The following is a 15,055-nucleotide window of genomic DNA, read 5'->3' as shown; positions in this document are numbered from 1 at the left end:
TAGAGGTGATGAAGCAGAGGAGATGAGAAAAAAAAACACATGTATTGGAAGACCATTAAAGGCAGGCGGCTACACGAAAAAAATCAAATTATACAAGGAAGTCTCACTAAAGGAGAAAATGCCGAGGGACTTGCGAGTAAACTTAAAACACTCAGAAAACTACATATATATCAATCCAAAATAATTCTACTAGGGGCCGTGCATGCAGCCTTTTGTGTTCTTCATTGTTGGTGAAAGAGGCGAATGTATGGTGGGCCACTTGATCAATAAGTCATGCCCGACACTGCATGTTATTCAAGATCACTCTAGACTTCGAGCATGCGCATCAGGAGTTCAAGGGGAGGGGGTCGCACGTTTTACGGAAAAAAAAAATATTAAAATAAGCATAAATGAAGACTTCGGTTCGTCCCGCCTCTCCCGAGTGAACCCGGGTCGTGACTGTTCAGCGGGCCCCACGCCACGTAGCCCGCTATTGGTCACTTTATTTAAATTTTTTTTTTTTAAATCAAACAAAAAAAACTAATAATAAAAAATTAGTTTCTTGAACCCCAATGAGCGGTTCACCGCTGCCCATGCTCTTATCTTCACTGCCAACGAATCTTTCTTATTTTATGTTTTTTTTTCTAAATCGACCCAACATCTCCTTCTCCGACCAGGCTTCGGGCCTCTGGCCAGCTAAGTGGCCAATGATTGGATAGAAGTTAGAACTGAATGATTGGCGCGCTATTACTCACGCATCGCTGGGTCAAGAAGGCCCCACAGCAATATCTTTCTACGGCCATCCCATCCCATCAAGGATTTTTCAAGAAAAATTTCTTACATATATTAAATATTATAAATTTATAATGGAGTCTATCAAAATATTGAAAAGCTAATGCTAAATTTTTCAATTTTTTTTGAAAGATTTAACTAATTAAATGTTATTTTTTTGTAAAAGACTCCAACTGTGGATACCCTAATACAACTAGTTTTAGCATTTTCTTTTTCTAAACAATAAGCTCGTAGGATTTATGCCGTGATTAATTCGTTTTATAATTTGTTTATTTTTATTAATAAGAAAAAACATAACAGATAAATAGTAAAAAACAAAAGACAAAATCCAAAGATGGAGACAAAGAGGACTGAGGAGGAGACAAAGTAAATTACGGTACGCCTTTTGTGTGTTTGTATGCACTTTTCTAATATAAAAGGTTCTATAATTGGTCCTAAAAGACACTGTGGTTTATCAAAACACCGATGGCTAACGACTACATTTTCTCTATCCAGAAGCTCCTTCTTTTCTTTCTTATTATCTCGTGTCGCAATGCTGTTGGTTCTGCATCTATTATCAAGTATCTTCCTGGTTTTGAAGGTCCTCTTCCTTTTGAGCTTGAAACCGGGTTCGTTTTCTGAAAAAAGCTCTACCAGAATAAACCGGATTTGTTCTGAGTTTGGAAGTTTGTATGTTTTTTTTTTCTTGAAAGGTATATTGGTGTTGGTGAGGAAGAACAAGTGCAGTTGTTCTACTACTTCATCAAATCTGAGGGGAATCCTGAAGAAGACCCCATTCTTCTCTGGTTAAGTGGAGGACCTGGTTGCTCTTCAATCTCTGGTCTTCTTTACGAGAATGGTAAATTCTTGTTGTTATCTTGTGTCTCTTGTTTTTGTTCAGTGAATCAAAATTAAAACAAAAATAAATAAACAGGGCCTATGACTATGAGGTTGGAGGTTTACAATGGAACTGTTCCTTCCTTGGTCTCTACTACATATTCATGGACTAAGGTATATCACAAATTGTTTTTTTTTCTTTTTTGAAAAAGGGTATATCACAAATTGTTGTACATATTTTATAATATGACTGAAATTACAACTCCCTGCCTCATCTTTTTCAAGTTGTGTATCAGATTTCAAGTATAATATATTTGGATCAGCCTGTTGGAACTGGCTTCTCTTACTCAAGAACTCATAAACTCGCTAGTAAACCTAGTGATTTAGGAGAAGCCAAACGGATCCACGAGTTTCTTCACAAGGTACTTAGAAAAAAAAACTTACTGGGGGATCTCTTGGAGCATTTATGAGCCTTTTTGTGTTGTTGTTGTGCAGTGGCTAAAGAAGCATCAAGAGTTTCTCTCCAACCCTTTCTATGTAGGTGGAGATTCTTATGCCGGTATGGTTGTTCCAGCACTCGTTCAAGAAATCTCAAAAGGTATGAATGTTTGTTCCAGCACTCGTTCAAGAAAATTTCATTTCCTAATCAATATTTTTGCAATTTCATAATAATATAGACATGATGATGCAGGAAACTATGTATGCTGCAACCCTCCAATAAACCTTCAGGTTCATAGTATCTACTTGTTACTTAGGTACACATATATGTACCTTGACGAACACATATAAAACTGATGGTTACATTCAAAACAGGGCTATGTGCTCGGAAACCCGTCAACGGAAGTTGCATTTGATTATAACCATCGCATTCCTTATGCTCATGGAATGGCACTGATCTCTGATGAACTTTACGAGGTATTGAAACACAGACATACGTACTGTTGTTTGAAAGAATATAACAAAAGTAGCTCAAAACTCTGTTTTGTAAGCAGTCATTGAAGAGAATCTGCAAAGGAGAATATGAAAATGTTGATCCAAGTAACACGGAATGCTTGAAACTCGTTGAAGAATATCACAAGGTACACATATTCATGAAGAGTTTAGTTGTTGTAAGATTTATCACTAACTCAGATTTCTGTGGTGCTTTTTTAATAGTGCGTTGATAAAATAAACTCAGCACTTATTTTAACGCCATTGTGCGAAGAATCTGAAGACACACTTCCCGATTGCTATGTAAGTAATCTATATTATCTTCAGTTAACTGTTACAGCATTGATAAAAGTAAACATGCGAGTTTTCATTTGCAGACTTATCGTTACGTCTTAACTGCCTACTGGACCAATGATGAGAGTGTCCGCAAGGCTCTTCAAATTCATAAGGTATTATTAGATATGGCAAAAGTTTCTCCTACTTTTTGTAACAAAAAGGAACAGTGTTTTTAACGTAAAATCAATTGGTGATAATGGATTGACCCGCTTCTCATATATCTTATTTAAGATATCTTCCAACTAACATATTCCCTATTTAGCAACAAAAAAAAAAACCCCAATGTATTCCCTAATACTATGGTTGCAGGAGAGTAAAGAGAAATGGGTACGTTGTAACTGGGGAATGCCTTACACACATGACATCAAAAGTAGTGTACCGTACCATATGAATAACAGCATCAATGGCTACCGTTCTCTCATCTACAAGTCAGAGTTTAGCCTCTTCCCTTTTGAAAGTAGTAGTGGATAATTCAAGGCTTTTTTGTAAACTTAAGTTTTTTTTTGGGGTGAACAGTGGTGATCACGATATGTTCGTGCCTTTCCTTGGAACTCAAGCTTGGATTAGGTCTCTTAACTATTCTATCACTGATGACTGGAGACCTTGGATGATATCCGATCAAATCGCTGGGTAGATTACTTTTTTCATTCTCTTGTTGTTTTCATTATTTAGTCGTACGAGCTCATTAGAGTCGCTCTGTTTTTGGCAGATACACGAGGACTTATTCCAATAAGATGACATTTGCGACTATCAAAGCAAGTCTTTTCTTTGTTCCCACTCAAACATTTTGATAGCAAGTTTCTCGCTTATGTTTCTCAACTGAAATGTGTTGAGTTTGATTGTAGGGAGGAGGACACACTGTAGAGTATAAACCAGAGGAGAGTTATATCATGTTCCAAAGGTGGATCAATGGCCAACCTCTTTAGCAAGAACAATATCATTCTATTAAAGCATATGTATATATATAGTTATCACGCCTTCTCCATAAGAAACCTTCAAGTGAAACTTTTAATGTGCTACTACATTTGATACTTTTATTTTGTAGTTTGATGTATCAACATTGTCTCCTATTATCACACATATTTAAATCTTTTAGAATAAGCCAAACTGCTGGGTTTAATCTTATTGTCATGCCTAACTTTCTGGCACTGGATGCAGACTGCAGCAAGAGTTTATTAGATAGTTCACGTTTCTGTACTAATTTTTGCATGGCCTTTTAAACTTTTTCATTTATAAATATTAAAAAAACACCATAAATTGCTTCACATTAGAGCATCACCCACCATTAGTTTCTATAAGAGCATAATTAACCCTACAACCCCATTAGGGTCTCTTAATGACTTTTTTAATAATAAATGTTAGTTAAGAACTTAGTTAAGAAACACCAACATTTTTTGTGCTCTAATGCTAGTCTCTTAATTAAGGGTTCTTCAAAAATACCTAAACAAATACAAAGATTCAGAAATGATTGATGGTTTATAATGGATAGTGTCTAATAAAGTATACCTGCATGAGAGGGAGAGAGATGGTTTCAGCAGAAGGTGCGAGAGAGTTGAAGAAATCAGGGAAAGAAGTTGCCAAAAGGATGGTGATGGCTGTAACAGCAGGAAGCATCCCTCCGTGGATCTTGAATAGCTCTGTCATCGAAATGGTAGCTTTACTTATGAGGAAAGAAACTGATAATATATACACAAAGAGCAATCAGAATCCAAGAACGAGATTGAGCTCTTGAGAAAATATAGATTTTAGCACTTGTAGTAGTACAGTTATACAATTATAAAATTATTAATCAAATGAAGCAATTCATCATCATTCATTGACTATAGTGGCAGTGAACAAAGTAAAAACTAATCAATCTCTTATTACTGATAGTGTAATAACTGACAAGCCTTCTCATGGACGTGTATCACTGTAATAATATCTTTATAACAGCCTCTTTATAACAGACATGTGTTTGTTAGAGTCCATGCAATCCACAGTCCCATCATTAGGCATACCCTGCTCAAATGAATCAAACGAGAAGGTTGATTTGTAAGAGAGAAATAGCACATAATTAGAGGAAAGAAGAAAACTGAAACAGCAGCAGTTGAGGCTCACCACCACCAGCCGACTCTAAATTCCTACAGTATCAGCTAAAACTTTGAACAAAATTGCCCGAGCTCGACAGCACCGACGCTTAATTTGGCCAAGCAACTGAGCATCATGGTTTTCTGATACGACTAGTATGTAAAACTTAGACTTGTAGAAACTGCAATGTAATTCCTTCAAGAACAAGTAATACAACGTTTAGAATTTTACTAAAGAAGTACTCTCTCTCCTCACAAGATGATCGATCTTCACACTCGATAACAAACTCTTATTCTCTCTTAACATATATAGAAAGCTTAAATGAATCTACACGTCACGTCTTCCCATGTATCCTCTCTCTCCAGGTTGTTACTAACGATCCTCCTCGCTAGATCTTTATTCCTTCTCACGTGTTGCTCTAGATCTTTTCCGAATCGATCACACGTGCGTTCCCTCCCTTCCTCTGACTTGGGCCTCTCCTGCGGTATTGGTAAACAATAGGCGGCCTACGGGCCTCATACATAACATTACCCCTCCCATTCAAACTGACCTTGTCCTCAAGGTCAAGCTCAAGAAATTGCTTCTCGATCAAGCTCTTCCATTCCCAAGTGCAGTCAGCGTCAGAAAGTCCTACCCACTTAATCAGCAACTCCTCATGGCCTGTCGTTTCATTAACGCGATGTGCCAGTACTGCCTCAGGTACAGTGTCCAAGATCCCCTCAGACGTGAGTTGAGGTGGAATAGTGGCCGGACTTATCGAGTCTCCAATTGCCTTCTTCAGCTGCGATACGTGGAACGTAGGATGAATACGTGCCTCCGGAGGTAGATGTAAACGGTAAGCAACCTTGCCGACCCTTGCAGCAACTTTGTAAGGACCATAAAAGCGTGCTGATAGCTTCTCATTGACACGCCTGGCCAACGAACGCTGTAGATAAGGACGAAGTTTGAGAAAGACCATATCCCCTTCTTGAAACTCCACCTCTCTCCGGTGCTCATCAGCTCGGGCCTTCATAGTCTGCTGAGCACTTAACAACTGCTGTTTAAGCAGGATCCCTTTCTTTCAAGCGTGATTCAAGGTCGGCGTGTTAGTTGAACCGTTCTCGTAACGTACCAACGACGTAGGTTCTCGACCATAAACAGCCTTGAATGGTGACATCTGAATCGCCGAGTGGAATGAGGTGTTGTAGCTGAACTCAGCCCAAGGAAGATACTGCGCCCACGTCCTTGGTTTTTCTCCTGCGAAGCATCGGAGGTACGTCTCCAAACCCCTGTTTGTCACCTGCGTCTGGCCATCAGACTGAGGGTGATAAGCCGTTGAGAAGCAGAGGTTAGTTCCTGACAAACGGAATAGCTCCTTCCAAAACTGACCCGTAAAGATCCTGTCTCTATCAGAAACGATTGTCCTTGGAAACCCATGAAGCCTTACTACCTCTTGCACAAACAACAGCGCTACGTCTACTGCAGTGAACGGATGTTTGAGACTGAGGAAGTGAGCGTACTTCGACAGGCGATCCACGACTACGAGAATGGTGTTGACGTCCTCAGACTTGGGTAATCCCTCAATAAAATCCAAGGAGATGTCCTCCCAAATGCTGTTTGGAATGGGTAAGGGTTGGAGTAATCCTCCAGGTGCAAGTGTAGAATACTTGTGGCGTTGGCACGTCTGACAAGCCGCCACGTACTTCCTGATATCCGACATCATTCCCGGCCAAAAGAATAACGCGCCAATCCGTTTCTGCGTCTTGAGAACCCCTCTGTGGCCTCCAAACTTACTGTCATGATACTCCCGTAAGATCACACTAATCATTGGTGACGCCTTAGGAATGACTAGTTTCCCTTGCCTCAATAACCTTCCTTGTACCAACTGATAATCAGGGTGCTGAGTGGGGTCTTGTCGGAGCTCCTGCATGATCTTAGCCAACTCTGGATCCTTTTCCACTTCAGATCCCACCTCCTCCATTTGTATTGCTACTGGTACTGTCACAGCAAACAGCACAGACACCGGGTTCTTTCGTGACAGTGCGTCAGCGGCTTTATTCTCCAATCCTGGTTTGTAGTGAATGTTAAAATCAAACCCCAAGATCTTCGTCAACCAACGCTGATACTCCATATTAATCTCACGTTGCTCCAACAAGAACTTCAAACTTTTTTGGTTAGTCCTCACAATGAATTTCCTCCCCAACAAGTAGTGTCTCCATTTCTGTATGGCAAACACTATTGCCATCAACTCCCTTTCGTATACTGATTTCAACCGCTGTCTCTCTGTCAATGCTTGACTGAAATAGGCAATGGGTCTCTGCCTCTGCATCAGTACTGCCCCCAATCCTACACCAGACGCGTCAGATTCGATGACAAACACCTCCGAGAAGTCTGGTAACGCGAGGACCGGAACCGTGGACATGGCGTTCTTCAGCTGCTGAAAAGCCCCGGCTGCCTCTAGTGACCATTTGAACTGATCTTTACGCAGTAAGGTAGTCAGTGGCCGTGCAATGTCTCCATATCCTTGCACGAACTTCCTATAGTAACCAGTGAGGCCAAGAAACCCCCGCAACTCCTTCAATGTCTTAGGCTCCACCCATTCTACCATCGCACGTATCTTCCCCTCATCTGCTGCGACACCATCTTTGGAGATGATATGCCCCAAATATTCGATACTTGAACTCCCGAACTCACATTTTTTTCTGTTAGCGTAGAGCTTGTGAGTCCTTAACACCTCCAACACCGCTTTCAGATTCTCCTCGTGTTCCTCTTCTGACCGACTGTAAACAAGAATGTCGTCAAAGAACACTAGGACAAACTTCCTCAAATAGCTTCTGAACACCTCGTTCATAAGTGATTGGAATGTAGCTGGCGCGTTGGACAACCCAAAGGGCATTACAAGGAATTCATAATGCCCATCATGAGTGCGAAACGCCGTCTTCTGCACGTCCTCCGCCTTTACCAAGATTTGGTGGTAGCCTGACTTCAAATCCAATTTGGAAAACACCACCGCTCCTTGTAACTCATCTAGCAGCTGATCTATCATGGGAATGGGATAACAATCAGCAATAGTCGCTTTATTCAAAGCTCGGTAATCCACGCAAAACCTCCAACTTCCATCTTTCTTTTTGACCAACAGGACCGGACTGGAGAACGGACTGTTGCTATCCCTGATAATTCCTGCTGCGGGCATTGCAGCTACCTGCTTCTCTATCTCCTCTCGCTGTGCTTGCGGGTACCGGAAGGGTCGCACACTCACGGGGTCAGCATCATTTTTCAGCACTATCACATGTTCTCTTCCCCGTGATGGTGGTAGCCCTTCAGGCTCCGCAAAGATGTCTCCATATTCTTCCAACATGTCCTGTAACGGAGGTGGAACCATAGTCACGTCTCCTTGCGAGCTTTCCACCAACTGCGCTCCATTATACTCGACCAACATTGCTTCTCCGTCATGTTGGATTGACTTCAAAATGGACTTGAGAGATGCCGCAGAATAACAAAGGCTAGGGTCTCCTCGCATTGTATACTTCGCTCCCTCAATTTTGAATTTGATGGTTTGCAGCTTCCAGTTAACCTTCATGTCGCCTAATGTCTCAAGCCACTACATTCCCAAAATTACGTCGGCACTCCCCAACTCTAATGGTAAAAAGCTTGAAACGATCGTGCAACCCTGCAACTTCAGCTCAAGGTCATCGCAAAGCCCATCTCCCCTGATCGTGATACCACCGGCGGTGAGTACATTGTAGCCCCGCGTGGTATCAGTTGCTAACTTCAACTCCTCCACCACTGCCTTGGATATGAAATTGTGGGACGCTCCGCTGTCTATCAGCACCACTACTTCTTTGTTCTTCACAGTTCCCTGTAGCTTGATAGTACACGGTGACGAGATTCCGACTAAAGAGTTTAGTGAAATCTCTGCCATCTCAACACTCTCCGTCGTCTCTTCTTCCTCCAATTCCACCGAACAATTTGAAACATCAATCTCAGTACCATCTTCCAACACCATCATCACTACCAACTCTGCCTTCTGACATTTGTGATTCCAACTATATTTTTCATCACACTGGTAGCAGAGACCCTCCGCTTTCCATTTTGCCACCTCCGCCGGTGTTAAACTACGGAAAGGAGCCTTCAGACGGTTGTGACTAGGTTTCGGGTTCGAGGCATTGTTCAACGGCGTTGTGATTGAACCGGGCCGACCCTTTTGTGGGTTCAGTCCTTGTACCATTTGTTGGGCCGGTTTCCCTTGTTGGGCCTGAAAGCGTCCATTAGATGAACGGGCTCCTCGACCAATTCCTTCTGTCTCTTCCGGTGTTTCTCCGACGGACCAATCTTCCACCAAAATCGCCACATCCATCATCCTCTGCAACCCTCGTGGCTCCATCATCTTTACCCCCGCCTTGATCTTAGGTTTGAGCCCATTCAGGAAAGCCATCTCCAGGATTGGGTCGGGGATCTCGGGCGCGTTAGACGCTAACGCGATGAAATCGCGCCGAAATGCTCGCGCCGTTCCCGTCTGGCGCAGGCTGAGGAGTCGCTCGCCGATACTGGTGTCTTGCGCCGGCGAGAACTGCTCTAGCACCCGTACTTCATTTGTTCCCAACTGAGTAATGGGTTTCGACTACGCTCCCATCAATACCACGGCAGCGCCTCTCCCGTAAAACTCATCCTCACCGCTCTCAATTTTTCTTCCTCCGTAAAATCTCCCAGCTCAAAGTATTGCTCGACGCGAAGCACCCAACGGTCCGCGCTTTCGCCGTCGAACAACGGAATCTCCATCTGACGAACCATCGATCCTTCTCTGCCCTCCAACCACCACAAGAAAACACGTTTTTGCCGACTGATTTTACCGACTGATTATGTAGTCGCTAAATATACCGACTGATTCACGACTGATTAGCGACTTTGCTACGACCGAAATAAAAGAGTAGGTAATCAGTCGCCAAATAACGACTACAGAATTCAGTAGAAACCTAGTCGTTTATTAGCGACTGACTACAGACTAATGTGTAGTCGGTAAGCATCGGTCGGTAATTAGTCGGGAAATATAGTGACTGTTTAGCGACTGATATATATTAGGTGAAACCGTCACATTTCGGTCGTCAAAAACCGGTATAAAACACGTGAATGTCGTTACTAGTTTGGTGTAACAACCTTTTACGACCAAATATATCAGTCGGCAAATTCAGTCGTAAATCAGTAGGAAAACAGTCGGAAACATTTTCTATATATACACCCAACCGAGTCATTTTTTCTTCGTGCGATGCTTGAAAGAATAAAAAAGTCAGAAAAAAATGTTCAGTCACATAATGGGAGGTAATTACAACTACACTAACTTTCGAGATTGGATGTACAAGAGGATCGATGAAGAAACGGGGAATTTCTCGGAAGAGTTCACAACGGGAGTAGAGCAATTCATGGCATTTGCAAACAGTCAGCCTCTAACACAGGATAATAATGGTAAATTCTTTTGTCCTTGCAGTGTTTGCAAGAATGAGAAATTTCTCCCGGGGCATCGAATTTTGAAACATATATATAGTAAAGGGTTTATGCTCGACTATTATGTGTGGTACAAGCATGGAGAAGAACTCGATATGGCTTTAGGAACAAGTTATGCTAATCCGACGCATTTAAGTGGTAGTGAAGATCACATTGGTAATGCAGTAGAAGATAGATATGTGGAAATGGTGAATGATGCATTTCGAGATAATGTGAGTTTTGATAACTATCAACATGGTGATAGTTATCAAAATGCAGTAGATCCGGAATGCAATCACTCGAAGAAATTCTACGACTTGTTAGAAGGAGCGAAAAATCCTTTATATGATGGTTGCCGAGAAGGTCACTCGCAATTATCATTGGCTTCTAGGATCATGCAAAATAAGGTGGATTATAATTTGAGTGAAAAGTGCGTTGATTCGGTATGTGAAATGTTGACAGACTATTTACCAGCTGGAAACCAATCAACTGGTTCACATTACAAGACAGAAAGATTGATGCGCAATTTGGGTCTCCCGTACTATAAAATTGATGTGTGTGTTAACAATTGTATGATCTTCTGGAAAGAGGATGAAAGGTGGGATAAGTGTCAGTTTTGTGATGCACCAAGATGGAAGCCTAGAAGCGAACGACGTAGAACCAAAGTGCCATATAGTCGTATGTGGTATCTACCTATTGCTGACAGATTGAAGAGAATGTATCAGAGCAAGAAGACAGCAGCAGCAATGAGATGGCATGCAGAGCACCAAGCAAAGGAGGGTGAAATGTCTCATCCGTCAGATGCAGCAGAGTGGAAACACTTTCAAGATCAACATCCCCGGTTTGTAGAGGAACCCCGTAATGTTTATCTCGGCTTATCTACGGATGGATTTAATCCATTTGGGATGTCTAATAATCATTCGTTATGGCCAGTGATCTTGACTCCATATAATCTACCTCCTGGTATGTGCATGAATCCAGAGTATTTGTTTCTCACAATTTTGAATTCTGGGCCAAATCACCCACGAGCTAGTCTAGATATCTTCCTCAAACCTCTAATTGCGGAGTTAAAAGAGCTGTGGTCTACTGGAGTTGAAGCATACGATGTCTCTTTGAATCAAAATTTTAATCTTAAGGCTGTGCTTCTTTGGACGATAAGCGACTTTCCGGCATATGGGATGCTATCAGGATGGACGACTCATGGTAGGTTGTCTTGTCCAATTTGTATGGAAGATACAAAGGCTTTTTATCTGAAGAATGGAAGGAAGACGTGTTGGTTTGATTGTCATCGAAGATTTCTTCCTCGTGGCCATCCATTGAGGAAGAACAGAAAGGACTTCTTGAAGGGAAAACATGCTATGAATGAAATTCCACCTGAATCTTTGAGTGGTGAGCAAGTTTATTCTGAGCGGTTAAAAGGTGTCAATCCACCAAAAACGTCCCAGTGCGGTGGAAATGGTCACGATAAGAAGAAACCCGGATATGGGAAGGAACATAACTGGCACAAGGAAAGCATATTCTGGGAGTTGCCGTACTGGAGGGACCTAAATCTTCGACATAATCCTTATGTTATGCATATTGAGAAGAATTTTTTCGACAACATCATGAATACTCTTATGAGTGTGAAGGGTAAGTCGAAAGACACAATCAAGTCAAGATTGGATATAGAACTTCTCTGTGATCGGCAACACTTACATGTTGATAGTCGTGGTCAAGCTCCTTTTCCTCCCTACACACTGGGAGAGAGCGCAAGAAAAAGTTTATTGGAATGTGTGAAAGTTGGGGTAAAATTTCCAGACGGTTATGCTTCCGACTTAGCTAACTGTGTTGATATAGAGAAGCGCAAGTTTTCAGGCATGAAGAGTCATGACTGCCATGTGTTTATGGAGAGGCTACTTCCATTTATATGTGCAGAACTCCTAGACGAGAACGTCCATCTTGCTTTATCAGGTACAAATTAATTAATTAATTATAGTTTCATAATATATTACATTTCGAAAAGTGTTTATAAGTTGGGTTATTAACGATTTTAAATTTGTTTATATATTGCAGGGATTGGTTTATTTTTCCGTGACCTTTGCTCGAGAACTTTGCAAAAAAATCGCTTAAAAAAACTTAAACAAAATATTGTTTTGATACTATGCAATTTGGAAAAGATCTTTCCACCATCTTTTTTTGACGTGATGGAGCACTTGACTATACATCTCCCATATGAAGCTGAACTAGGAGGCCCCGTGCAATATAGGTGGATGTATCTTTTCGAAAGATATTTTAAGAAGTTGAAAGCGAACGCAACGAACAAAAGCCATGCAGCAGGGTCGATAGTTGAAGCATATATCAATGCTGAGATTGCTTATTTCTCAGAACACTACTTCGCTGACAGTATACAAACGAAATCGAGGTAAATGTTATAAATAGTTACATGTTCGCCTTTTCATGTGTATTTATATGTTTTCTTCTAAAATGTGGATCTATTGTCCTAATATGGTAGGTTTACAAGATTTGAAGTAGGTGAAGTCCCTGTATATCATGTTGAAGGAGTACCAGATATATTTATTCAGGTAGGTCGTCCAAGCGGGGAAATGCAAGAAATTTGGCTTTCCGAAAAAGATTATCTATGCGCACATGCTTATGTTTTGCGAAATTGTGATTATTTTCAGCCATTTGAGAGGTATATATAATTTGAAAAATTAAATCCATACCTTATATTTCTCACACTAATCTAACAAATGCATACCTTCTCATATTTTAATTTTGTTGCTCTAATATAGCATGTTCGAAGATTTTCTTTCTGTAAAATATCCAGACCTTTCTGAAAGAGATCTCTCCACGAAGAGAGCTGAGGAATATCATATATGGGTGAAAGATTATGTACGTCTCAGTTATACTATTATAATACTTAATTTTACATAGTGTTAATCTTGTGTATATATATTTACAGGTTACTCACTGGAGCGAAACACATCCTTTTCCTGCTTGGGTTAAAGAGTTTGTACAAGGACCCGTGAATAAAGCCAAAACCTGGCCAATTTATTTCACTCGAGGTTTTCTGTTTCATACCCAAACGCATGGTGAGGGACGAAAGACTTGCAACTATGGAGTATGTGCTAAAGGAGAGAGTTATACAAATGCAGCTGATGAATCTCAGTACTATGGGATCTTAACATATATCATACAAATCAAGTACGAGGGTATAGTCGATTTGAAAATCACACTTTTTAAGTGTAAGTGGTATGACCCTGTTATTGGTAGAGGCACTCGGCGGAAAAATGGCGGAATAGTGGATGTTCTCTCATCGAGAAAATACTACAAATATGATCCATTTATTCTAGGTACGTTTGTATATATATACTTATTGTTTATATTTTTATTAACTATATTTATTTTTGTTTAACAGCATCTCAAGTAGATCAAGTTTGTTATATTCCATATCCATATGTAAGAAAACCGAAGCAGTCTTGGCTCAATGTTCTAAAAGTGAATCCGAGGAGAATCATTTTTGGAGAATATGAAGACAAAGATCCGGTGACTTTGCAACAAGAAAACGATGATGCTGTTTTGATGACCACAGTTGAAGACCTTGAAGTCGACCATTTGGTACATGCTCCTGGAGAACCGATCAATATTGATTTCGATGTGGCAGATGCAGAACCTAATGATGAATTCCGTTGTAATTTATCATCTTCAGATGATGATGAAGATGAACCGTACTAAGTTATTTTCAAATTTATTTGCAAATTTAACGACTGATTACCTACTTATTACCGACTATTAAGCCAAAAATTCGGTTTTGCCTCCAAAAAATTATTGAACCGCGAAAATATTTGGTTATAATTTGATATTGAATTTCAATTTAATTTTCATTTTAAAAAATGGTGACTGAATTCCGACTGATTGGCGACTGACGATCTAAACCGGGAAAACCTAAAATTTTTAGACTTAAAGCCCGCGTTAACAAAGCCCAAAATTTTATTTCATCTCTTCTAATTTCGCGGAAGAAGAAACAGAACCAACAAAAAAACCCTAATCTCACTCTCAATCTAGAGCCACTCTCTCACGATCTCAATCTCCATCTCCATCTCGATCTCGATCTCAATCTCTCCCACAGATCTCGACGGCCACTCTCTCCCACCGGTCTCGATCTCGATCTCTCCCACCGAGCTCGATCTCGATCTCTCCCACTGGTCACAATCTCGATCTCTCCCGCCGATCCCGATCTCTCCAGCATCTGTCTCCGAAGATGGGTGGAAAGAGGAAGCGAAATACCGTCAAACCCAACTCCTCTCGGGTTACACAACGCCCAGCTACTTTACCAGCTCAGTATGACTTCATACCGAGGGATCCATCTCCGTCGATCCCACCCGTTCTCCCTAAGAACAAACCTCTCCCTAAGAACAAACCTCTCCCTAAGAACAATCCTCTCCCATTTGTTCGCGATTATCCTCCTCCGAGAAAGCTGTTTCCGGAAACGAACTTCCCACCTTCTCAATCAGCTCCGTCGCCTCTCACTCCAGCTGCTGCGAAGTCTCAACCTCAACAGCGACAAACTCACTCGACTGAACGTATGAACAAACTTCCTCCAAGTCAACCGGCTCCAGTTCGAGCATCTCAATCGCCTCGCAGTTCTGAAGCACAAAATTCTCGTTTTCCAGATGAGGAGGAGGAGGAGGATATGTCC

At 41.2% G+C, this 15,055-nt stretch overlaps 2 protein-coding genes across 2 annotated transcripts; both read left to right on the top strand.

Moving 5' to 3' along the window:
• The first annotated feature begins 1,198 nt into the window (after positions 1–1,198).
• On the top strand, positions 1,199–3,960 carry LOC106377154 (serine carboxypeptidase-like 7). Its single transcript, XM_013817332.3, has 14 exons — positions 1,199–1,379; positions 1,464–1,609; positions 1,685–1,761; positions 1,884–2,009; positions 2,083–2,185; positions 2,279–2,316; positions 2,401–2,502; positions 2,580–2,666; positions 2,743–2,820; positions 2,895–2,966; positions 3,163–3,281; positions 3,370–3,483; positions 3,563–3,608; positions 3,699–3,960. The coding sequence occupies exons 1-14, from the start codon at positions 1,237–1,239 to the stop codon at positions 3,777–3,779; spliced, it is 1,332 nt and encodes a 443-aa protein (XP_013672786.2). The 5' UTR covers positions 1,199–1,236; the 3' UTR covers positions 3,780–3,960.
• Positions 3,961–10,208: 6,248 nt separating this feature from the next.
• LOC106373955 lies at positions 10,209–12,338 on the top strand. Its single transcript, XM_013814065.2, has one exon. The coding sequence runs from the start codon at positions 10,209–10,211 to the stop codon at positions 12,336–12,338; it is 2,130 nt and encodes a 709-aa protein (XP_013669519.2).
• The last annotated feature ends 2,717 nt before the right edge of the window (positions 12,339–15,055 follow it).

The sequence above is a fragment of the Brassica napus genome, chromosome C5 (assembly GCF_020379485.1).
Source record: "Brassica napus cultivar Da-Ae chromosome C5, Da-Ae, whole genome shotgun sequence".
In the NCBI taxonomy this organism is placed as follows: Eukaryota; Viridiplantae; Streptophyta; class Magnoliopsida; order Brassicales; family Brassicaceae; genus Brassica; species Brassica napus.
Note: the sequence above shows the minus strand (reverse complement) of the source record. Positions and strands in the feature narration are given on the sequence as shown.

What these genes read in the sequence shown, in the direction of transcription:
- LOC106373955 (XM_013814065.2), top strand. Translation starts at nt 10,209, where the DNA reads ATGGGAGGTAATTACAACTACACTAACTTTCGAGATTGGATGTACAAG.
- LOC106377154 (XM_013817332.3), top strand. Translation starts at nt 1,237, where the DNA reads ATGGCTAACGACTACATTTTCTCTATCCAGAAGCTCCTTCTTTTCTTT. An exon ending in CTACATATTCATGGACTAAG is followed by an intron (nt 1,762 to 1,883) that starts GTATATCACAAA and finishes GTTGTGTATCAG; the next exon opens with ATTTCAAGTATAATATATTT. An exon ending in ATATCCGATCAAATCGCTGG is followed by an intron (nt 3,484 to 3,562) that starts GTAGATTACTTT and finishes TGTTTTTGGCAG; the next exon opens with ATACACGAGGACTTATTCCA.